The 24,429-nt window shown below is 35.4% G+C and overlaps 2 protein-coding genes across 9 annotated transcripts; one reads left to right on the top strand and one right to left on the bottom strand.

Moving 5' to 3' along the window:
- The first annotated feature begins 100 nt into the window (after positions 1 to 100).
- LOC145974946 (uncharacterized) lies at positions 101 to 14,717 on the top strand. Of its 4 annotated transcripts, none has more exons than XM_083105083.1 (8): positions 101 to 1,512; positions 1,926 to 2,472; positions 3,205 to 4,238; positions 4,316 to 5,183; positions 5,485 to 5,834; positions 6,199 to 6,571; positions 7,390 to 7,457; positions 7,565 to 14,717. In XM_083105083.1, exons 2-8 carry the CDS (start codon positions 2,020 to 2,022, stop codon positions 8,556 to 8,558), a joined length of 4,140 nt encoding a protein of 1,379 aa, XP_082961209.1. In that variant the 5' UTR covers positions 101 to 1,512; positions 1,926 to 2,019; the 3' UTR covers positions 8,559 to 14,717. The 4 variants fall into 4 exon arrangements, with proteins under 4 accessions (XP_082961209.1, XP_082961208.1, XP_082961207.1 ...); XM_083105082.1 differs by having other exon boundaries at positions 101 to 1,310; positions 1,931 to 2,472; positions 7,387 to 7,457; positions 7,565 to 14,716; XM_083105081.1 differs by having other exon boundaries at positions 101 to 1,310; positions 7,387 to 7,457; positions 7,565 to 14,716.
- Positions 12,370 to 24,001, bottom strand: Mahj (LisH and WD40 domain-containing protein mahjong). Of its 5 annotated transcripts, XM_083105076.1 has the most exons (19): positions 23,855 to 24,001; positions 22,639 to 22,906; positions 20,930 to 22,297; positions 20,507 to 20,716; positions 19,963 to 20,129; positions 19,592 to 19,832; positions 19,383 to 19,505; positions 18,994 to 19,293; positions 18,569 to 18,766; positions 18,097 to 18,338; positions 17,776 to 18,021; positions 17,455 to 17,644; positions 16,642 to 16,935; positions 16,075 to 16,486; positions 15,433 to 15,672; positions 13,889 to 14,616; positions 13,601 to 13,801; positions 13,381 to 13,456; positions 12,370 to 12,717 (listed from the first exon to the last, which is right to left on the bottom strand). In XM_083105076.1, exons 2-16 carry the CDS (start codon positions 22,897 to 22,899, stop codon positions 14,396 to 14,398), a joined length of 4,713 nt encoding a protein of 1,570 aa, XP_082961202.1. In that variant the 5' UTR covers positions 22,900 to 22,906; positions 23,855 to 24,001; the 3' UTR covers positions 12,370 to 12,717; positions 13,381 to 13,456; positions 13,601 to 13,801; positions 13,889 to 14,395. The 5 variants fall into 5 exon arrangements, with proteins under 5 accessions (XP_082961202.1, XP_082961201.1, XP_082961204.1 ...); XM_083105075.1 differs by having other exon boundaries at positions 13,601 to 14,616; XM_083105078.1 differs by having other exon boundaries at positions 13,601 to 14,613.
- Between the last annotated feature and the right edge of the window lie 428 nt (positions 24,002 to 24,429).

The raw sequence follows: 24,429 nt of genomic DNA, 5'->3' as shown, positions 1-24,429 counted from the left end.
TATTCCGTTGCACTCATCATCACAATATTTATCTAATCGGTGATAAAAAAGATTGTAAAATGTAAGAACAATATCATAGATATTACAATATAATACTATTTTTTCGAATTTAATGCACAGAATATCACTACTAAAAATATGCTTTCTCTGATTTTGAAGATTTTAACTTTGAGATTTTTTTGAAATAATGAAAAAATGGAGAGATAGCTTTTAACAATTAATACAATTAATAAAAATTACATAATTTCATCAATTCGTAAAATATTAATATAAAGAACGGTGCAAAAATGATCAGTAAAAATCAATAGCTTCAAATTTTGATTTAAAATATTCTTTAATATACAAGATGTCTCTCAAGATTTTCGATTTTAATTTTAATAGAAATTTTATTTTTTTTATAAACAAAGTAAAATTTTTGTTAAAAATAAAATTTTGTAGATTCCGTTATTTTTGTACAACTTTTCAATATATAGTATTGAACACGTTAATCAAATTTCGAATTAAGTTAAATTTGTAAAAATTTTACTTTTATTTTTACTTATACGTAACATCTGTATTTCTGACATGTTAAAAAAGAATCGAATTAGAAATTTATTAAAATTAAAAGATCAAAGATCTCATTAAAAGATGAAAGATTTATATCTTTTTATATTTTGCTAATTGAGCTTCTCGAGTCTCGATTTGCATCAATTTTACACTTTTAAATTCTTATACATTATCATCAATCTCGAAAGCTATTACTGCTTTTATTTATTTCCGTCAAGAAAAGAATCGGATTGCGCGCAAATGAAATCAGGTCACGGCTTCCGGAACACCCTGTATTAGGAGGAGCCCCAAGAAATCCGTTCTTTTTTAATTCATAGAACGCTGCGAGAGACATTTATAACGGGCGTCAGCAAAATTTGCGAGTATTGGTGGCATTGTCGCCGATACACGCACACACATACACATACGTGTATACATGAGGAGAGACAGGCGCAATACAAACGAGAATGCCACGAGCGCGCTCCCGTGGACCACAGGGTACCACAGGGGTGAAATTTAAAGGGAGGGGCTGCTCTCGCGAAAATGGCCGTTACGCACGGGGTAGATTGTCCGGGGGTGGGCAAGTGACGGGGGATGGTGGTGGTGGCTCTTCGTGTCCTCTGACGACCAATTGACCGAGTGCCTCGCGACGATCGACACGGTTTTATATCCCCGTTTACGATAACTACAACAGTTATTATGCGGCGACGGCCAAAAAGCGATCCCTGCTCGGCTCTTCTTAAACCCCCACCGGACTCGCGACCTTCCATCCCTTCCGTCAAGAGGTAAGGTCGTCTCTGTTTTGTGCACCCCCGAGAGAGATATCCATTTTACGAATTATGCGATTAGAATCTCTCGCCCCAAAGTGTGTATGAGATGTGCCTATTTTTTTTTTCTTCGTGCTCCGAAAGAGTTATTCTGACACTTGCGAAATATCAAGTGGAAAAAGGAGTGACCGTCCCTGGCACAGGTGAAATATCTCCCTCGGTATGTAACGCGAGAATATCCTACTCAATCGTGTATGATATATCATTATTTAAAGAAAGATTTTAAAATATACCATGTAATTAATTTTATATTAATCGTTTTTACAAAAATTATTGTTGGCTTTTAAGTTTTTTTTTTATAAAACGTTAATACTTGCGATAGCATATAATGTGAAGAAAAGTTTCTCAAGAAAAATGTAACTTAAAAGTAATATAAAATTAAAAAAAATGTAGGCACATACATATATACATACACATACATATGTATGTATACACACACACATGTATACATACACATATACATATATGTATGTGTAGATTGTACACTACATTAACAAGATACTAACAAATATTTATTAATATTAATACCAGTTTATTTATCATTCATATCAATGATATATAAATTACTTTCAGATTAGGTCTGCTCTTCGGCAATGTACGTCAAAAAAGTTAAAAAATAGAAAAGAAAAAAGAGGAAGGGGAGAATAAACAAGGAAAACCGAGGAAGATGCTTGGCCCCTATTCAGGAGTGGTGATCCTCCTCTTGCTAGGGGCTTCTGTGTCAGTATCTGGCACTGCGGATGCTGCGAAATCTCTGAGAGCGGCGAAGGCCAGGCTCAGATCGTCTTACGCATCTTGGCGGATAGTGGTATGTTTAACTCAGCCTCAGACCCCTTTCAAGACAGACGTACAGAAAGCATGGGAGGAAGCGAGACTGGAATCCTTTCACGCGGACATGGATGTGTCGTATATAGAAGCAAGGATGGCACCCATGACGGATTCCCTGTCATATCCCTTGTCACTATTAAACAAATTTTGTACAGACATCGAAGGCGGAAAGACAGTACTAAGCCTTATTATAGGGGGAGGATCAGCAGCCAGATTTCTCGTCACGGCTGCTGCCGCCTTGAATCTTCCAGCTCTGTGGTTGCCGTTCACGCACCGAGATTTTCTCCGTCAGGTACACGTTTACAAAATTTAGAATTGCATAGTTGGAGCTGTGCCAAAGAAAAAGGAAATCTGTATAAATGTAGGATGTCCTAAACATGTGCGAAAAAAAATTTGAGAGGCGTAATTCCTTAAAGAAATATTCATATGTGACCAATGTTTTAAACGACATACAGGAGTTGAAGTTTTAAAAAGCAAGATGTCAACTTTGGCCCCCTCAGTGTCCAGGATTGAATCCCTTATGTTAGATCTTTTTTCTCATGTTACATTCTTAGTTTATATAGCACTCCAGAAAATATCAAAGATTTAAAGGATCACATATTTTTTTGCATTACATGGAATGTGTAATATACTTAGTATTTTTAAATATTTTTAATATGCCAATCAATGAAAAGGAGAATAGATTCATGTATCATGGCTGGAAATGATCATTTCCAACGATTCTTATAATTTTATTCAATTTTATTTTTATCAAAGTATATTTTTTTGAAATTTCATTATTTTAACTTTGAACACCCTGTAACTTAATTAGAACATTAGTATACATGAACTTCTCTCCCAGAAATTATTCAAAGACTCAAACTATTCAACCCTCGAAATTTTTCGCACATGTTTAGGACAGGCACCTTATCCAATCCTTTTTATTCTCTTATCACTAAATTCTGTATTCGCCTCAGATACAAACCAATAATACAAATGTCTTGCAAGATACAGGGATAAAAGATATTACTTCTTGTTTATTTAGGGAAATCTTGGTCGGTTTGAAAACCGCATAGGTTCGAGCCCGAAGGAGATCGGAGCAGCGGCTGCGGCCCTAATGCATCGAACTAATTGGCACGCGTTCACCCTCCTCGTTGATACCACTCTGTTGCCCGTAACCCATCTACTACAGACGAATCAACCGACGAGGTTGACGCCTCGCGCGATCATACATCTGCCGACTAACGATAGAACTTTGAAGTTGAGATTGAGACGGGTGGCCGAGGAGAGTGGCAGCGGCGGAGTCGTGGTGATGGCGTGCGATCTGAATAATGCTCGCAAGATTCTCGGGGCGGCCGGTAAATTCGAGATGCTCTCTGGCAGATTCCTGTGGCTGTGGCTGGACCTTAAGGCGGAGTTACGTCCGAACGAACCCAACGTCATCAGCTCAATGATGCACGGTACACGCGTCGTCGCCGCAGCCGCAGCCGCAACGAACGAGAACTCACCACTGCTGGAGCGAACGGCAAATCTCGCGTCGACGAACGACGAGCGGCCGCCGCCGTTAATGAGTTCATTGCCGAGTTTAGCCAACGATATACACCGGCTGCAAGAGTACAGATGGCGAGACGAGAAGATCGTGATCAAGCGAGAGGACAGAGGCTTCAATTTCGACGAGGAGGAAAACGGGAAGCTCGCGAGCGACAGGGAACTTAATTCCAAGAACTTTATGCCGGTCGGCATGCTCGCGTTGAGACCGTCTGGCATCAAGATCATGGGCGGCGACACCATACTCTCGAGAATGTTGAGAGAAACCTCGCAGGCGTTGGACGAGACCTTTCAAGAGACGAAGCAGCGATTGAGTCGTATGCGCGAGCCGCAGCTCAGGGAACACTTTGTCCCGGAATGTTTTCCGGATCGTAATGCCAAATTCATGACGAGTGACGCGAGAGAGAACGTTTCCGCGATTCTGACGAGCAAATTGCGAAGATCTATGAGACAGATCTCTAAGGACAAAGCGGAGTTTCAGTTGCTGAACTTGCAGGCCGTCAGATTTCCCGGGAATAAGACTCAATTAAGGTTTAACTCGGTCGTAAATAAATCCACTTATCGCTCGCTCGAAGACGAAAATAATTAATCACGTCAATATTTAACAGGTGGACCAAAGTCGGCACCATCAAGGGTGGTAGGGAGGTCCGTCTGGATACCATAATCTGGCCAGGTGGCGGTATTGTGCCGGCGTACCTTGAGCAGGGCGGCGAGAAGGTCGGGATGCCAATTTATCGCATCGTCACCGCCCTAGCGTCGCCCTTCACCATGGTCACGAATCTGCAGGAAGGTTTCTGTCTGCGCGGTCTTACCTGCCAGCAGGGCGACACCGTCATGTGCTGCTACGGACTAAGCATGGATCTATTGACGGTAGTTGCGCGCGAATTAGGCTTCCGCTTTGATCTCTACTTGGCGGAAGACGGACTGTTTGGCAAACGGCACGGCCGGAGCGGCACGTGGAATGGTGTAATGGGCGAGTTGGTGTCCGGCCGGGCTCAGCTGGCGTTCGCACCTTTAAGTGTGTCTGCTCATCGCGCCGAAGTGGTAGACTTCACCACACCGTACTATTTCAGCGGCGTGAGCTTTCTTACGGCACCGAAGCTCCGTTCCGAGATACCGCTGTTCGCGTTCCTGTTTCCGTTTAGTACGGAACTGTGGATCGCCGTGTTCACGTCTCTCAATTTCACCGCGATCGCCGTGGCGCTCTATGAGTGGTTCAGTCCATTCGGCCTGAATCCCTGGGGCAGACAGCGTAGTAAAAACTTCTCCATCGCCTCCGCGTTATGGGTGATGTGGGGCCTCTTATGTGGCCATCTCGTGGCCTTTAAAGCACCGAAATCCTGGCCTAACAAGTTCCTCATCAATATCTGGGGCGGCTTCTCCGTTATCTTCGTGGCATCCTATACGGCTAACATTGCCGCCCTTATCGCCGGTCTGTTTTTTCACTCTGCAGTGAGCAATTATCACGATAAAAGCGTAAGTATCTCGGTTCTTTTTTTAATATCGGTAAATTTGTTGATTACTCAAAGGTGCTGTAAAAAAAAAGAAGAATAGAAAAGTATTAGATCCTTTTTTATCTCAATTATATTCACTGCTAATTAGTTATTTTTTATGTTAGTTATATCGAATTTATTATTATTTATATAAAATATTACCAATTAAATAAAATGTAATTAGTACTAATAACATTTTTCAATACGAAAGAAAATTATATATTTCGTTCAAATATCTCTAATCTTTCAATCATAAATCTTTGAAACTTGTGTACATTTTACAGCTGCTATCGCAAAGAGTGGCCACGCCAAGAGCGTCCGCGGCCGAATACTATGTGCAAAAAGCGAATCCGCAGTTATGGTCTCACATGGCTCGATTTTCCTTGTCGGACGTCGCCGAGGGGGTAGAAAGATTGAGGAACGACACCCTTGACATCTTGATTGCGGACACGCCAATCTTGGATTACTATCGCGGGACCGACGACGGTTGCCGCTTGCAGAAGATCGGTGACACCATCAACGAAGACACTTACGCGATCGCTCTTACGAAAGGACATCCTTTAAAGGAGAGCATATCTAAAGTCATAGCGAATTATACGAGCAACGGATTGCTCGACATTCTGCAGGAGAAATGGTGAGCGATGCGCAAAAAATAAGCGCAAAAATTGAATAATCGATATCGGTTCGCGGACAAACTTTCTTTTTATTTGCGTGATAACGGGAGCGTAATAATTACGTTAGACTAAAATACATTAAGTGATAAATAAACTCTATATTGCGCAGACTGTCCAGGAAAATATGTATAGCGTGCAAAAATTTAAGTTTCATTAATCTTCAATTGCTAATGCAATTCTCTAAAAATATTTCTCACACGTATAAAATATAAAATCAATCATTCATTTAAAGATTTTTACACGCAAGAATCATCGATAAATCACTAAAGAAGATACTGCAATTTAGAGGGTAGCATAAAACCTTATAAAACGAGTTTATTTCAGGTACGGCGGTCTGCCATGTCTCGGAGGTCGGCAAGGTATGGATGCAGGACTCGATTCCGATACTGGCGGTCAACCCAGGCCACTGGGAGTAGCGTCCGTTGCCGGAGTGTTTTGCTTACTTGGGATGGGTGTGGTGCTCGGTACTATTATACTGGCGGGAGAGCATCTGTTCTACAAGTACACGTTGCCGCGACTGCGACACAGACCGGAGGATTCTATTTGGCGCAGCCGTAACGTCATGTTCTTTTCACAAAAGCTGTACAGGTTCATCAATTGCGTGGAACTAGTCTCACCACATCATGCCGCCCGGGAATTGGTGCACACAGTACGACAGGGCCAAATCGCATCACTCTTTCAAAAAAGCGTCAAACGAGTACGTGCTATCGAATTTTTTTTTCATGTAGCATGCGGTCTGTGCGAGTTCGCGAACATAAATCTTAATACTAGCAAAGAAGTCTATATTTACGTATTTTTAAAATAATTGAAATAGAAAAGCATGTTTAAAGACCTAATCTACTTTAGAAAAGTTGGTAATTTTTATGAATTTTTTTTAAAGAATATTAGAAATAGATTTTTTAGCATTTTTCACATATTTTATTATTGATTTTCATATATTTTATTATTGATGTATGAACAGTATTTTAGTATTTTTAAATCTTGAATGAAGTTTTTTGTGGTCAATATCTGTAATATAATTTTGTGCACATAGTATTTTTAAAATGCATGATTTGATGATATGACATGCTGCTCCTCATGAAACTGAAAAAATACTCGATCTAGTTTTTCCATAGAATGTTTTTAGAAGACCGAATCTAATTTCATTAGAAAAAAATTGAAAAATAATAAAGTCGTGTCATTTTAAAATATATTTAAATATTTTTTATTTTTATATCTCAATTTTGCTAAAATTTTTTCATTTCTTGAGAAAGTCAGAAAAATATTAAATATTAATTGTTTAAATTTTAATTAGATTCAGTATGTCAAAAAAGTTCTCTTTCATTAAAAAAGAATTGAAATTATTTGGTTTATTAATTTTCAAAATATATTTGGCCCTCTAAAGTAGATTAAGTTTTTAAAAATATAGTCGATTTTTTTAAACAAAAAAAATTATTAAAGATTTACGCACACGAACTTATGGACCAATATGTTTATTTTAGCCTAAATATCTACAATGTTTCCATGTTCCAGAAGGAACATGAACAACGTCGCAGACGTAAAAGCAAAGCGCAGTTCTTCGAAATGATCCAAGAAATTCGAAGGTAAATGTTATTATCAGACATTTCTTTTTAATGTACTCTCATAATTAATTATATCAAAATAGGAGAGAAATGAATACGCCGGATATCTGATTAATCTAATTTTTCAGAGTTCAACAGGAAGAGAAAATCGAAACAGTACCCGAGGAATCTACGGAGACTACGAAGAAAGACGAGAAATTGGGGAAGGGTAGAGAAAGGAGTCGTAGCAAGAGTCCCCTGATGCCTCGTAGTCCGAAACGTTCGGAGAAGAGCAGGAGTTCGACCAATCTCTCAGCGTCTCGTCTCGGATTATCGCCGGTGAGTCTCGACGCGCCGATGAAACCGCGCGAGTTCACGCTCAGCAGCACAAACCTGCGCGCGAGAAGCCCACTGGAGACGGTTGGACGTAGATTGAGCCACGGCGATGGCGGTTCACCGCCGCCGCGTCTCGGCTCGCATCTCGGCGGTAGTGCCACATTACGTCCTACATTGGCGGCTACCAGAAGCGAATCAACTGGTGGTGGTACTCCGACCATCAGACGCGACTCTGCCGTAGGAGGAGGAGGTGTGCCGACGCCAAGATACTCTCGCAGCCCCGCCAAGCGAGGCCAATCCTTCCCGGTGTTCGCTACCCTGAGGCCGCCGCACTCGGCCAAGAGTCCGCTGTTGTCGCCCAACAGTGAGCTCACGTCCGCCATTGGGAGAAAACTATCGCGTGAATGGGGATCTGGGACTATCAGTCTTACCAGGTCGTCGGAGGCTATAGGTGGTGGTGGTAACAGTAGTGGCGGTGGCGGTGGCGGTGGCGGTGGCAGTGGCAGTGGCAGAAGCGGTGGCTCAACCCACACTCTGAATCAAGAAATGACGCTCTCTCTGACTCGTTCCACGGATGAGGAGAAGGCCCAGATAGAAACGTTGCCTATCAAGAAACCTATACGGCGTGCTAGGAGCCATGAGAATCGTGACAGCGGCAAATTGATGGTGGATCTGCCATCGCCTAGATTGACTCAGCCGGTGGTGGGCGGCCGATCGGTGAGCGAACGAACGAAGAAGCAGCTCGAGTCCGAGCTGAAAGCAATTCTAAGTGCCAGGGCCCATCATCGCGACCTGCATCCCCCTTGATAGGAGACCGCCCCTAATTAAAAAGAGAGTTCTCGAAAGAACGTTCGGCTTTGGATGATCGCTAAGCCTCTGAGGGGCTTTGATTTAAGCAATATCAGATTTATAGGTCAATTTGTAGAGGAAATTCGACACAGTTTCGAAGAAATTAAGAAAGAACTTAAATCAGAATCACAGCGGAAAGCGCGGGAGAAATTTTCTGCGTAGAAGGGACAGAGAGGATGATGGGAGGGGAACGGAGAGGAAAGAAAATCTCTTTGATTGTTCATACGTTGTTACGTACATTAATAATATAGGATAATGTCGATAAACAAAAGTGCTATAAACTTTAGTAGTGATGTCTTAAATAGTTAGCGAGATACACACGAGTACTAAGATATTTTCTTGTTGGCATTTTAACTCTACATTAACCGGCAGCCTGGGTGAGTCTCTCTCTTTCTCGATTGCTATGGATATCAGATATTGTACGCTACAGCGTTTCTCAACTCTGATTTTTTGATGCGATTCTTAGCGCGTAAAATTCTATCCTGAAAATTAAATGATTAATTGATTCTTAAAGCATTTATTAGATCAGAGATCTGTTCAAGTTTATCGAAACTTCATCATCCGCCTTTGTGTGCTGCCGTAATTCTTAACGATCGATTGGCCGCATGAATACAACGAACATACGTGATGATTTCTGGATAGCTTTAATATCTTTGTTTTCATTTCTTCCTATTTTAATACAGTGGAGACGTTTTGCTCGTAAACAAAAATTCAGATAAGCCTGTATTATTCGTTTTGAGAATGTAAATATCTCGAAAATAGACTATATTGTTCTTTCATCTCGTCATAACGCGAATATTGTAAATATAATGAAAAATATGTGTATATAAGGATTTTTTTCGCATAAGACAGAATGATAATGATAAAAAATAATTATCTCGTGTTGAGAAACGCTGCTTTAACGAACTTCGTCGTCGAATTGGACTGCATACTGCCATATTTAATAATTTTTGTGACTGCGGAAGGAGAGACTCGCTCGATGGACTCTCGGCGTAGAATGACCACTAATCGCGAGATAATATGCATTAATCTTACAATTATCATCGCGTCTGTCGAGGGAAAGGATTACAAAGTGAATGGAATTCTAATCCGAGTCTAATGTATTTGTATAATACACGGGTTATTCAATACGGGAGAGGAGGTGTCACCTGAGGAGATCCTCCCGATTTAAAATAAGACAAAAATTTCGCAGCCACACACGTGTGTGTATGCGTGTGGTTGCGAATTCTTCGCGTGACTTACGATTATTTCCTAAAGCAGTGCCAAAGATCAATATTACGCGATATAACTCAAATCTCTCCATCCTTTTGCTTTATCTTACACGAAAAAATGTATAATAATAGAACACAAGTTTTAGCAAAATAAGCGTCAGATACAGAGAATCGCGGTATATTATACTAATAATCTTTAATAATCGTTTGTTTTGCTGCGACTTGGTAAACTTCCGACGATTTTACTAGACTGATAGATGAAAATTTAATTCAGGAATTGTAAATGAAACATTATTGGAATTGAATAATTGTTACTGATCGATGTGCATGTCCCATGTTTTTGTCTATCGAATCACTTTGATGAAAGAGGGCGAATTCACACGTCTAGTCTCATTATTATTATTATTCGACTTAGAGGTAGAGCGTGGATGTGTATGGGACTAAATTTTAATTAATTACTTTTAAAAAAAAGGAGGATTTATGAGCGAGGCCTTAGAGGAGTTAGTCGTATCCGCCCAAAAATATACTTTACTTAACTAGTACTGTACTAATACTGTACTCGAATATTTCACTACATTATATTACATAATAGAGTATATATATACATATATATATAGACATTTAGTTTCACATAGTTTCCTTAGTAGAAAATGCTATTGTATTCAGAGAACTTACAGACTAAAAAAATCCCTCGAGTCCTTAGCGGGTAGATATATATCTTCGTATGTGTGAAAGTGTATGTGTGACTATTCACCAAGAATGCAGCATGACCGCCAGGTAGAGGTGTAAAAAAACAGTTTTTTTCCTAATAGAAAACAAACGTTGAAAAACAAAACATGTTTTTTTCATTGCAAATTTGTTTCTTTTTCGCGTTATTTTTTAAAATATATTTTTTTTATTTTTTATTAATATAATAAAAAAAATTAAGTTATATTTTTATTGTTTTTTCGAGAGTAATTTTAATAAATTAATGGCATTTTTAGATAAATCACATCAAATATGATTCAGGGAATTTTCAGTTAAATGCATAATAGAAATTTTTATTACGCATCTAATTGAAAATTATCCGGTAATCATCATATCATTTTAATCGCAAAAATCTCATTAACTTATTAAAATTACTTTCGAAAATAAATAAATTAAAAATATAAGAACTTTCGTTTTTTTATCATATTAAAAGAGTGATTAAAGTACATTTTTAAAGATCACAAACGGTATTTTTGTATCTATAATAAAGACAATTCATTCAACTTCAATTTTATTTTTGAAAACTTTACCTAATTAAAATAGTAATTATGTAATATATAGCCAATTGGAATACTATTTACACTTAAAAATAGTGGTAATTAGTTTAAATCTATCTAAAAAATCAAAAGTAAAGATGAAAAATCAACTTATAATAATCAAAATAAAAAATATTAAATATCTGAAAAAAATTTGAAAAATTTTGAAAGTAAATCATCAATCAAGTTTATCTTTTTTTCACAGAAAAAAAACACATTTTTTTCTTTCTATTTACATCTCTACCACTAGGTCGAGAACAGTCTACATACTTCGGTAGCTAGAAGAATGTCATTGTCTTTGTTAGTGATTGTGATTAGGTAGTTTCGAGAGAGAGTTTCGATTACGATGCGTCAAAAGCTACGATCGATGAAAGTGATTCCTGAATGATTGCACTAGTCGTGCCATTTTACAGACACGCTAAATATGTAATCATTTCGCTGAGTCTCTCTCGTTCGCCTACGTTCCATCCGTAAAGTTCCCCATAAAAGCACCTTCAAGCTAATAACTCCTTTCTCTTTCTCTCTTTACCTTCTGAAATTTATCTCCTTTGAAGTACTAATACTGATTTAAATTATAATGTCGCTTTAAAAGCTCTGAAAAGTAAAATTTTTTTTAAACTCTATAGCGTTTAATCTGTGTGTACTGCAATTAATTCAGGAAGTGATCAAAATACAAACATAGGGGGCCAGTCTAGAGTCACCCGCGCCTAAGGAAATCAAAGATAGACTTATCGAAATTAATTTATAAGCTGTAATATTCTTTATAATATGTGGGTTCTGCCGGCAATTTGGTTCAGTAGGGCTCTCTCTTTCTCTTTCTCTCTGTTTTCATTGCATGTTCTGTTTTTGTAAACGTCTCGAGAAAGCCTGGCATCCTTCAAGGATCCCCTGTACATATGTGTCTTCTACTAGATACCTGAAGGAACACTATTGCACTGAATTAAAGGTCGAGCCCCTTCCTATACAGCACAGAACATTGCAGCAACATTGTTACAATATTGCTACAATTTTCTGTATTGTATAGGCTACTTCTTTGTGCGCCAACAAGAGCCTGGATTAGTTACACATTATACATACGGAAAGATGAGAGCAAACTGCACTTGCCTCGTTTGTGAGAAAGTTCCAAAACGGTCTCAATAGATACAATTATATATTATCATATGATAGTAGATTGAACACAATTGAGAAGCAAATTTCAGATTTGCAGTATATAATTTAGTTATTTCAATCATTACTTCTCGCGTTGGAAAAAAATGATGTACAAAGTTTGAAGAATTATTTTCAAGACATATATATTTTAAGAAAATATGAATATTTTTGTTTCAATAATTTATAAAATATTTTTTAAATTTATCTCTTAAGAGAGACGCTTACTATTATCTCACTACAATTCACGTATACAATACGCATTACAATATGGGTCTTGTTATAAATATATATATATATATCTAGAATTGCCGGCCTACATACAATACACAAGATTTACTATTTTTTTATGAATCACGTATTTTTTTCTGCGAGACTTAAGTTTTCAAGTGCGCTCGCTCTTCTCTTTCCATCACGATTCTCTCGACGTACTGTTTTCCGACAACAATGCGCGAGGGAACAACTCGAATGTATTACCTGTGCAAAAAGAATTGCGAATTAATATCATCGAGAAAGTACAGACGTAATAGAGAAAACATAAAAGAAACTCGTGATAATGAGAAGCAAACGGATACACCAATTAGCGAAAACGAGAATTCATTGTTTCGAAGAATACGTAACGACAAGTTGAATTATCAAATTACACAGTTTATGCCTCATCATCTCTCATCTTGATTAATGGCATCATATTAATTCATTCACTAACTGGCAATAAAATTATTCTACAAAGCACTGCCATAATTTGAACTGTTGTTACGTTGATTTTAAAATCCTGCCAAATAATACCACTATTTGATATTGTCTAACAAACGGGTTTTTATCCTGCTAAGTGATGAATTAATATGCAAATGCCTCTGTGCTGTTATCAAAAATATTTTTCTACAGAATGTATTAACTTATATATTTTTTTTCGCAAAGATTATTTCTGTATCCGTCAATAATTCTTCATTATTTCTTTATATATATAAAACATTTAGTTACATGTTTTTAATTCTTTAATTATTCTTTTAATACAATCTTTAATTACTGATTTCAGACAGTTACATATTTTTTTCTTGTTAAATTCGTAGTAATTAAAAAATTGTAACGTTAAAACATTTTTTTTTAATAAATTGCAAGAAATTAAAAAAAAAATCTTACCACGAGATTGAGACATCGTCAGTTTTTATTCTGGTATGTGATATTGTTGATTTGTCACTTGATAAGCAGGCATCGGCTATAACATATAATGTAACGCATTAGAATTTTATGGAATAATTAAACATAAGAAGTTAACACATAGAGCATGGCTTCTCCATTTGTATGATTGCAAATGGGTTACCATTACGCGTATATCTCATTGTTTTTCACATATACATACTTGCAAAGCAGACAGTTTAATCGATCACGCTGGACTGCACCAACTCATGGACAGCCTGCGAGTGAATAATGGGATACATTGTGTTTCTCATTTCGTTTCTCTCACACGTGGGGCTCGAAAATTGAATATTCTGCGCATAAACATTCGACGACCTATCGTAAATCAACGATAGCCATCGATATCGTAGACAACGTTTAAAAACTGGAAAGAAAAAAAACAAGGATCCCCTCCAATCGCGGTGACTTGTTGGCGTACGACATTAGGATAGGTTCCTCGTAACCTACCTACCTCGTCTCTCTTGTTACGCCTACTGCTACACTGTTATTGTTGATGAAAAACTCCATATTAATAAGAAATAAATATATTATCTCAAAGCTCTCTACAATGCTCTTCATCCTCGTCTCCAAAATCCGTTAAAACGCCATGAAAAATTGAAGAGTAAATTTCATTACAGACATACTTAAGATTTGATTGAAAAGAATATATAACAGGTTTTTATTTCAATAATCAAACAAAAAGCTGGTAATAATCATTTACAATTAATCACATCTGTAATTTTAGAGTACAGACACATATTTATATCCTCGTGTAAAACGAACAAGTATTCAAATTACATTATTAAATCAATTGGAAATATTTATACATTTAAAGAGTGCAAATAATGATACACTATAATAAATTTTTTTATAATACTTATTTGTATATATATTAAATGCGTGCGCGCGCACGCATATATGAGTGTGTGTGTGTATGTATGTGTATGTGTATGTATACACAAGGAATTGTCAATGATATTCACGAAAAGAATATCTCCAAATCGTCTATGTCAGATAAAGAAAAATCATCGGACAGATCATGAATATCGACACTAGGATCGTAATCCGCACTATCGTCGCCAGAATCATCTCCATCTCCGCCATCCTCATCATCACCATCATCGTCATTATTTTCCCTATCGTTCTGATCATTATCATCGCCATTGTCTTCTGCACCAGCATCTGCATTATCACCATCTGCTTTAAAAGTATGTGAATAAATTCTGGTCTCAAGTTTAAATGTTATATGTACAGGGTGAGACATTTTTAAAATGTTACAAGATTTTCTCCGAACTTGACATAGTATAAAAAAATGTTTCAAACAAAATTTATAGAGCTCTGAGAGAGAAAAAAATTGATATAATCTTAATTTTAACTATGATCACACTTTTAAAAATCATGTGAAGATCAATCTAGTTTTTTAAAGTAAAACTACTTTAATTTTTTCATGTTTTATCGATTCTTTTATTTTGTGTATAAAAGTATTGAAATAAGATAATCGAGAAATGATCGAGAATAAATATTTCACGAGATATTTCGTAATTTATGTTAAATTAAACTATAAAATATTTCATAAATTATTCATTTTTTAGACTTCCTACCCTTATAATTTTTTAAGCCGAATATTGTGAGGAACTGACTTATATAAAAAAAATTAAAAGTTTTATTTAAAAAATCTGACCTTTACATGATCTTGGTACCTACACCCAAAATTAAACTAATATCCGTTTTCTCCTTATCAAATTAAACAATTTCTATCTAAAATATTTTTGCTGTAATGTATATACTTTCAGAAATAATAATTTGTAACATTTTAAATGTCCCTTTATATATATATATATATATATATATATATATATATATATATATATATATATATATATAAAATTTAATTAAAAAATCCGATAATAATATAAAGATTATAGAACATTGATTATAGAACAATGATACAAATCATAACAAATAATACATCACTATGATACAAACCACAACAAATAATGCAATATCAATTTTTACCATCTGCATTATTATCATCAGACGCAGAATTGGAACCATCATCATCACTGGCATCAAGATCCTCCTCTTCATCATCCTCATCAGCTTCATCTTCGTCGTCTCTTCGTCTTCCAACATCGTACAGTCTAACGCACGATTCCTGTATGCTCGAGAAGTCTCCTATATTCTCCACTATTGCAATCTGAGTGTCAAATTTGTTGCATGCAAGGCCATAAATTCCTCTTTTTACATCACAAGTTGCTGCAAATTGTATTTATAAAGGGAATAAGTTATTTATATATACAGGGTGTTCGGAAAATCGCCCGCAGTACTTCGGGAAATGATTCGAGACTCAAAAAAAAAGGAAAAAAAGCTATACAAACATAGGTCCGGAAATAAGTCGTTTCCGAAATATAGCCACTTTTATGTTAAAAAAATCATAATTTATAGTCTACTTGGCTTTAAATTTAAATTTAAAATTTAAATTTTTTAATTTAATATTTAATAATTAAATTTAATTTTATATAGTTTTTTTTCCTTCTTTTTGGGTCCCGAATCATTTCCCGAAGTACTGCGGACGATTTTCCAGACACTCTATATAGAATAAAATAAAATTTTATCATTTATAAATTCTAATAACACAGATTTTTCTCTTTCTCTTACCAATATTACTATAATCTAAAGCATCTAGAGTCTTAAAAGATGTCAGATAATGAGAATCATTTTCAGCCTCTTGTGCATCTAATGCAACTGCATATATAATATTGTTGACTGGCGAAAAAATCACTTCCATCTCGTCAAGGGTAGATATTGTTTTAAGTAAGTGAAACGTCCTCAAATCCCATACTTCAGTATTAGAAACAACTTCGGTCCCATTTGGATGAAAAACTCCGTTTAATGTTTGATTTAATTTATCGAATTTATGGATTTCTTTGCCCGAATTAACATCCCACAATATGCCATCACTAAGAACCAATTCATCATTCATACTGAAAGTTGCACGATTTTTAGTATATTGATTTGAAATTGATGGCGTCAAAGTTGTTAATAATTTTCCAGTTCCTATATCATATATCTAAAATAGAAAGATACATGAAATGTATAGATTTTAATATTTTTTTTTATTAAGATATAATGCAATTATAAAATTTGATATAAAATCCAATGTAAGTGCAATCTTTTTTGGACACCTTGTATATATACACATATTAGCACATTTATAATATTTACCGTTGCGCTTTCGCCTTGCGTGCCAATTATTCTATCTTGTAACTTTCCGAATTCAACATAGTCTTCATTCTCTAAGGGTAGTTTCATTTCAAAAAATGCTCCTATATCCCAAAGTGCTGACATAGGGCTTCTCCAAGCAGTTGATGTCAACAAAAGATTACCACGTTGATTACATTCCATATGATATACATATGACTCGTGACATTGATAAGTTGCTTCCTCCATGCCTGTATGAATATTGAACATTTTGATGTCTCCAGCATGGGTGCCCAAAATGAGATATTGTGTACAAGGCTGCGTTCAAAGATACAATTAAAAAAAGATGTACAAAGTAGTAGAATTCAAAAAATAATTTACAGAGCTGAGAGTTAATTGCAATTTTGGGTCCCCAATTTCGTGATTAATGATCAGTGTCTTTCCTCCCTTACCAATATTTTAGCAATGATTCAATCTTAAAAATGATCACAAATGCACTAAAATCGTACTCCTTTAGTAGTACTGCAAACATTCTTTTTAAAGTTTTTTTTTCTTTAAATATTTTACACTATTAATAATCAAAATATTATTTATAATGTTTCCTACAATAATTTACAAATTCTTGTACATACAAAGCTTTAATTCACTATTGCATAACTTTTGATTATTAATAAAATATAAAATACTTGTGAGGAAAAAAAGGAAAACGAAGACTTTTGCGATTATTAGAGAAGTATGATCCCATTGTACTTGCAATATAGCTGTTATAGATCAACTATCAGGGTTAAAGTTGCAACCAAATTTCCGCTCTATTTAGAAAAACAAATCAAAATTTACCGAGAAAGTACAACAAGTGAATATTCCTCCCACATCAGTAGGCCGAAAAGTTTTTATAGGACAGAAGCGGCTGTAAATGTATCTTCTATCTAATGTTCTACTATCCATTCCTAATGCTCGTCTTGTTAATCTCATTGTTACATTTGTAGGTGAAGAATTTTTTGTACACGGGTCTGGGCACTTATGTGGCCTATAATAATAATTAAAATATACTGATTACTTTATCTAATCTTAGCAAAATAATCACATTCATATATTATATAAATATATATAGCTTTCTTTATATATATAAAAAAATTGAAAATATATTTTACTACTTACTCAAGAAGATTGAATTGTGGACAAGTTACCATAGGATTTTTACAAAGTGCATGTTGATTGGTTAAATATTCTGTAATAATAGAATCAAGAGTAACAGATACATTGGAGGTAGCTACACCAGGCCCTCCACCACCTCCAGGATCTCTGGAAATCTGTTTTTGTAAAGATCTACAATTGATTGGTTGAGTCATAGATTGATAACTAGTAGGGGTGACTAGAAGTTGTCTATCGGACGACATTGATTTCCTACAATATAATGTTAAATCAATATTAGAAAAAAATAGGCTATAAATATATATGGAAAAAAGGTATACTACTTACTTCTGATTAATTTGTAGTTTAATTGGTTGATTCACATTGTTCGAAATAACATTTTGATTCAGGCAGTCTGTAAGTTTTAATCGGATATTATTGTTCACAGATGGTGCACCAGTGCATGCACCTGTATGAGATATAAATCGAGATGATGATGTGGGAGTAGCATTATTTCTGGGTTCTCTTTGTGTACATCTGCTTGTATTGTATAAATTGACAGGAGCACCAGGAGAAAAGCTATTTCTTGGCTAAAATATAAAAAATAGTATTTTGATATATATCTTTGTAATATAATTATTTTACATAAAAAATAAAATTATCTTATGATTATTAAAAAAAAGAATGCACATAATGATAATAATTATTAACATCATGCAATTTACATTAAAGGATCGAAACCTGGTGGTAAAATCTGATCTGTAAAAACAGATGTTATCAATTTCAAAAAATTAAACTATTCAAAATTTTAACTACTCACAGTTACATTTGTAGGATTTCGGTATGTAAAAGGTTGATATGTTATTGTAGATCTCATAATTGCAGATGATTCCAAATTTCCCTCTCTATGTAATGTGTTAGCCGTCTCAATCAAACCTTTTGAAATCAGATGCTGATATATTAATTGATTAAGTTGTTGTTCATTATATTGTATCCTTGTTTGCGCTACAACATTCGCCTATGAAAAAAAAAATATATATATATATATATATGAATTTTTTTCACTTAAAAATATTTCTGAAAAAAAAGTTACAAGAAAAATACTTCTCCCTCTCCTTATCTCTCGTCTCTCTTTTTTGAAATTATCATACAATTTAAAAAAAATAATAATAAAAAAGAAGACGAAGAAACAGATTGCTTTGAAATATCCTGCACATGTACAAATGTAAATTAAAAGTAGCTTACCCTGTGTAAACTAACTAAGGAAATTTCATACTCTGCGCCTGTTGGTTTTGCTTTACCAGAAACTCTTTCCATTAATTCGAGAGCGTATTTTTGAAAAGTAACATGTTCCTGCCGTTTCTCTTGTAAAATAGGATCTTTCATAAGTGACTGAATTTGTCCATTTGTGAACATTGGTAGTTTGCTAATAATCTGCCTAACTTTCTCGCTACGTGCTAATCCAGCTAACGCACGACACGCTAACGCTCGTATACTATCGGCATCAGTGATAGGTGTTTTCACCATCATTAATTGCAATAATACCTAATTGCAAAAACCATTTTATGTAAATTGTGTAATTGAAATAACTATTAAAGTAATTACAAAACATAATTACACACACACAAACATACCATTATTCCATTGTTTGACCTAATACTTTCCCATACTTTTTGTATTAATTCTTCACTGTTGTGCATGTTTGCTTTTTTCTTAGTAGATCCAGTTACAGAATATCTGGCTACATTTCCTCCGACCTTGAAATAGTTATCAAATATTAATCTCATTAGCATAAAAATATTTAAAAAAATGTAAAAAGAAAATATAAAAGGAAAAAACGTACTCTGTTTATAGGAGCACATACACAATTAATTACAGCTCTAAGCGCTGCTCTCTGTACATCAGCATCTGCAATAATTTCACATTCAGCTGCAGCTAGCAAGAGATTGATCGCCATTGTCATTGACATATCCGGCATATCGACTCTTTCGCATAGCAGCAACATAACTTTAGGTACGACAGAACAAATTGCTATTACGTCCAAACATGATCGAACCGTTTCCGCACTGGATGTTGCATGTACCCTAAAAATATCAAGTATTTAGAAATCTTAAAAGAAAATGATTGTACGATTTTTATAGTATAAAAAGAGATTCCTATAAATTATATAAATAATTTAACAAATTTTTCTTAATGTACATGTATACATCTTACCGTCCGCTGTAATTCCATTCACGAGCAAAAGCTATGATTTGCAAAAGCAATGTGATACCACCCAAGCGATGAAGTTCTTCCACTGGTGGCCACACTGCTCTGACTGACATTAATTCTTGAAGGAGTTCCACTTTTGCTTGAACTTCTTCACTGCTAAGTTTGCATGCCTAGAATAGACATTTGAAGAATAGTAAATGTTCAATTTAATGTAAAACACTCGCAAGTGATCTCAACCTTGACATACATGATCAAAGTAGTAACTTCCAAAAGATAGCATTTGATTTTATTATAAAAAAAATTATTAACAAATAAAAATTTATACAAATCAAATTTCAAATAGATTAATATAATAGAAAATTTAAATTACATACACTTACATACGTTACATACAATATATTACATACACTTAATAACAAGCATAGATTTTCATATAAAATATTCAAAAATGTCAAAAAAATTAAAAAGCGAATATATAGGAGAGATATTAATATAATTACTATGTAATTAAAATCAAATGCATAATTACATAAAATATTTTTTATACCTTATAAGGTGGTAACGAAGGCTGCCATGTATCGCGTTCAGCCCTAACATTTTCTGCTCGTTGTAACTGTTCTGCTTTCATGTGCAAATGCGCTTCCATGTATCTTTTTAGAGCAACAGCTACATGTCGTACAATCTGTCTCGATGCACATTCCTCATCGTCGTTTATAGTCGATTCTTCTTCAATGTTTAAAATCGGTAATGTAGATATCTGTCAAATTTAATTTAGTAAAATTGTATCTTGTAAAATTATATTTTAGTTTTTCTTACATGCAAAGAATAGTTTAGATCTGTTTTTATATTCTTTTTTGCAATAAAAATTTAATATTTTTCTTTTAAATAAAACAAGTACGTAGAAGGAAATAACGTAAAGTTTATTTTGCAATAAACACAAACATTGATTGATAATATATATTTTTCTTACCACGTTAAATAATTTTCTCAAGCCATCTTGCGCATCAAACTCTTCCAATATGACTTTGAATGGAAAAGAAAAACCAAAGAACATAGTCGCATGACATCGCCCGGAATCGTGACTGCGTTCCAGTAACCACAATGCATAAGTTACAAGATCGGATATTATGTGTTTTGGCAATAAACACACTCGTTCCATAGCGTCTTCGCAGTACGCGAGATAATACAGACATATAGACACACCTGTTGCTGCGACGCTCGGTCTTGGCACGTCTAACAGCCGTTGTAAACCGCCGACGTTGAGAAACTCAATCGAAAACTTCTTATGACACAATAGGGACGCGAGATATTTAAGAGCCTCGAAAGCGAGCCTGCTGTCTTTAGTCTCTCGTACATTGATATATTTCAATATTAAGTCCAAAGCGCTATGCTCGAATACGTGACCTAGGAATTCCTGATATTCTCCCATGGGAGTCAAGTAGCGTAGGATCAACATCTGTCGAGTCGCCAGAGTAGGAGGATACATTTGAACATTACCAATGACGTACGATTCCATTTCGGCCCAAGATGAATTCGAGTTACTTTCCAGCAATGTGCTGGAATTCTGCGACAGATTGGATAACTTCTGCAAATTGCATCTGGCGGACGCCGGTACGTTCGCGAGCCTCAATTGCAGATTGTTTTGCTTGGATGGTGTCACCCCCGAGTTAACAGAATTGTTCGTATTTTTCGGAATAGACAGAGGCGGGGACATGATCTGGGGATACAAATCACTGTTTTTCACAGGTGTTTCACAACCAGAATTGCTTCTCTTCTTTTTTATGGCTGGCATATCGTCGGAATGGTGCGTAGAGTCATCCTCGTCAGAAGAGAGCGACTCCTGCTTCCTCACATTTCCGTTTCTCCGCCACTTCTCTCGCGCCTTATGTTTCCCGGGAATGGCCTTATCTTCGACATCGACAATGCTGTTTCTACCCTGTCCGAAGTGAGCGAACGGCCTGGTATTCTTCTGACGATCTTCGTGCGCTTTCTGTTGACGATCCTCGTATGCTTTTTGCTGTAATTTGTGTAATCGTTGCAGCATCAATGGTACCATTTTAGCATTCTGATCTCTAAATCCTGTAGCGATATCTTGTACTTCCATAGCAGCCGCCAAAAGACCAGTTGAGTAACTCTGTAACGGTTCGACACTTTTTTCCGACCAAGAGAATAATCTGTGTATAAGGCCTTCCATATCTGGTTGAAATACCGCTGATGTTTCTAATCCTGGAAGTATGTCTAACATCAAACGGCAGGCGGCGATATTCAACTTTCTGACATCTCTTCCAGTTATCCCTGCACGAGACCAGTATGTATCCCTCAAATAGTCATTTATTAACTGTAAATCAATATGTTATGTTATTAAGACATTGATATAATGAAAAAAGGATGAAAATTTTCAGGTACTTATAATAGGGATAATAAAAATAATTTAAATTATTAATCAAATCTTGCGTGCTATCTGTTCAAGCTATATAATTAACAGAATTTTTTAAAATTATATTACATTTTTTGATAATTATATTATGCTTTTATTTTATTTTATATTAAAATAAAAGACAAATTTCTTTTATACAAGACTTGATAGGACAATTATTTTGAAAATACTTATAATGTTGGCCTATATGTTTCTGTGTATGTATACATATATATGTGTGTGTAACATATAAAGACAATTACCTTGGTCATAAAATTATCCTTCCTAAATAAAATTTTTAATATATGCCCAAAATTACATTCTGGATCAGTGCGTGAGGGATGTCTTTCATCAAACGGATCTGGATCCATCTTCATATAGTTTTCTGTCTCGAGTTCTATTATATCCGCTAATCTCTGAAGAACAGGAATAGGATCATACATTGGTGAATTATGCTCATCTTCCCATTGTCGAAGAATTTGTACAACATCAGTTACTTCTGCGAGCGATTCTGCATTTGCCATTATTTACCTGTAAATATCAACATATTTTAAATTTTATTTTAAAGAATTTTATTGCAATAAGATCTTATACCAATTTTATTAAATTCTATTTTAAAGAGTTTTATCGCAATGAGATTTCATCATATAACAAATTTTATTAAAAATTCTATATATATAATATACATACTATATAAATTAATGTATAAATGAAGTATTTTTATATATTTAATATATAAAAATCAGCTGAAAACATTATTAAAAAATCTGCCCCTTACAAAAGCTATATATATATATATGTGTGTGTGTGTGTGTGTGTGTGTGTATGTGTGTGTGTATACGTGTATGTATAAATAAATATATAAATTAATTATTGCATAATACACGCATTTCTTTAAGAAAAAAATAAAAAAGAAAAAATACAAAAAAGTCTACTAATAAAGCATCTTAATTGAAATTCAGTATGAAAAGTCCACAGAAGCAACGCGCGAATATATATTCCATCCGACTAAACTACGATATAAAATTACCGTCCTAGCAAACAAAATACATTTTTATGGACAGTGACTTTAAGCATGTCAAAGTCACATCGAAGAGAAACGTTCTGCTAATAAGCGCACAAGATTCTCACTGTCAATATAACCATCGCTATTAATTATACGTACGAATAACCTCAAAGAAATGGTGACAGTAAACAAAAAGCCCGACACAGACGGAAAAATGATTAGGAGACACTCGGAAGCGAAAAGTAAGATATGTCGCGCGAGGTAGATGAAATCGCGTGACGAGACTCGAGCTGTCAAACCGGCCGGCTACATCACCAGGCATCCGCGTGCACGCAAAATTGTACGATAACGATCTGTAGCGCGTGTCTTCCGCGGAGGTTAGGATCGTCGTGATTTCGCACTCGAAGAAAGAAATACGTCCGACAACTTTCCCGACATTTCTATGAATGGTATCGTTCTACTTGGATACATACTTGAGCAATTTCAAGGTTTGGAAATGCACGCACGTTGTTTTTTCTTTTTCCTCTCGTTCGCACCGATTCACGAAATAACGTACGATCCAGACGGATCTTTTATGATGAGTACGTATGTAAGGATTTTTGCACATTAATGCGTAAAGCCGGGTCTACAATGAATTTCATAATTCGTGTCGGATGTCGAGCATCCGATGATCCAATGAGAGAATTTCTTTTTTAAAAAAGAAATTTCCTCATTGGACTACCGATTACTCTGGCATTGAGTCACCATGCTTGATGCTTATTGGTCCAGACGATTTTATATTATGGTTCATATTCTGAATCCTCTTTTATTGATAAAAGTGCCTTTAAAAGTGACTTATAAGCCTTCTGATTGGCTGTAAGCCACTTTTAGAGGCACTTTTATCGATAAAAGAGGATTCAGAATATGGACCTATATATATGCTACGACCAGAGAGAAGCCTGAGAGGGGCCACGCTGCCATTTTTCATGGGACGCTTTTTCTACGTCGTACACTAGCGGCGCGTGCATCCATTTTACGCCGCCTGGAACTACATGGCCACATCCACTTT

This window comes from Camponotus vicinus, unplaced genomic scaffold (genome assembly GCF_025532165.1).
Source record: "Camponotus vicinus isolate PSW18456_S1 unplaced genomic scaffold, iyCamVici1.0 SCAF_7, whole genome shotgun sequence".
In the NCBI taxonomy this organism is placed as follows: Eukaryota; Metazoa; Arthropoda; class Insecta; order Hymenoptera; family Formicidae; genus Camponotus; species Camponotus vicinus.
This window is presented reverse-complemented; position numbering and strand designations above follow the sequence as displayed.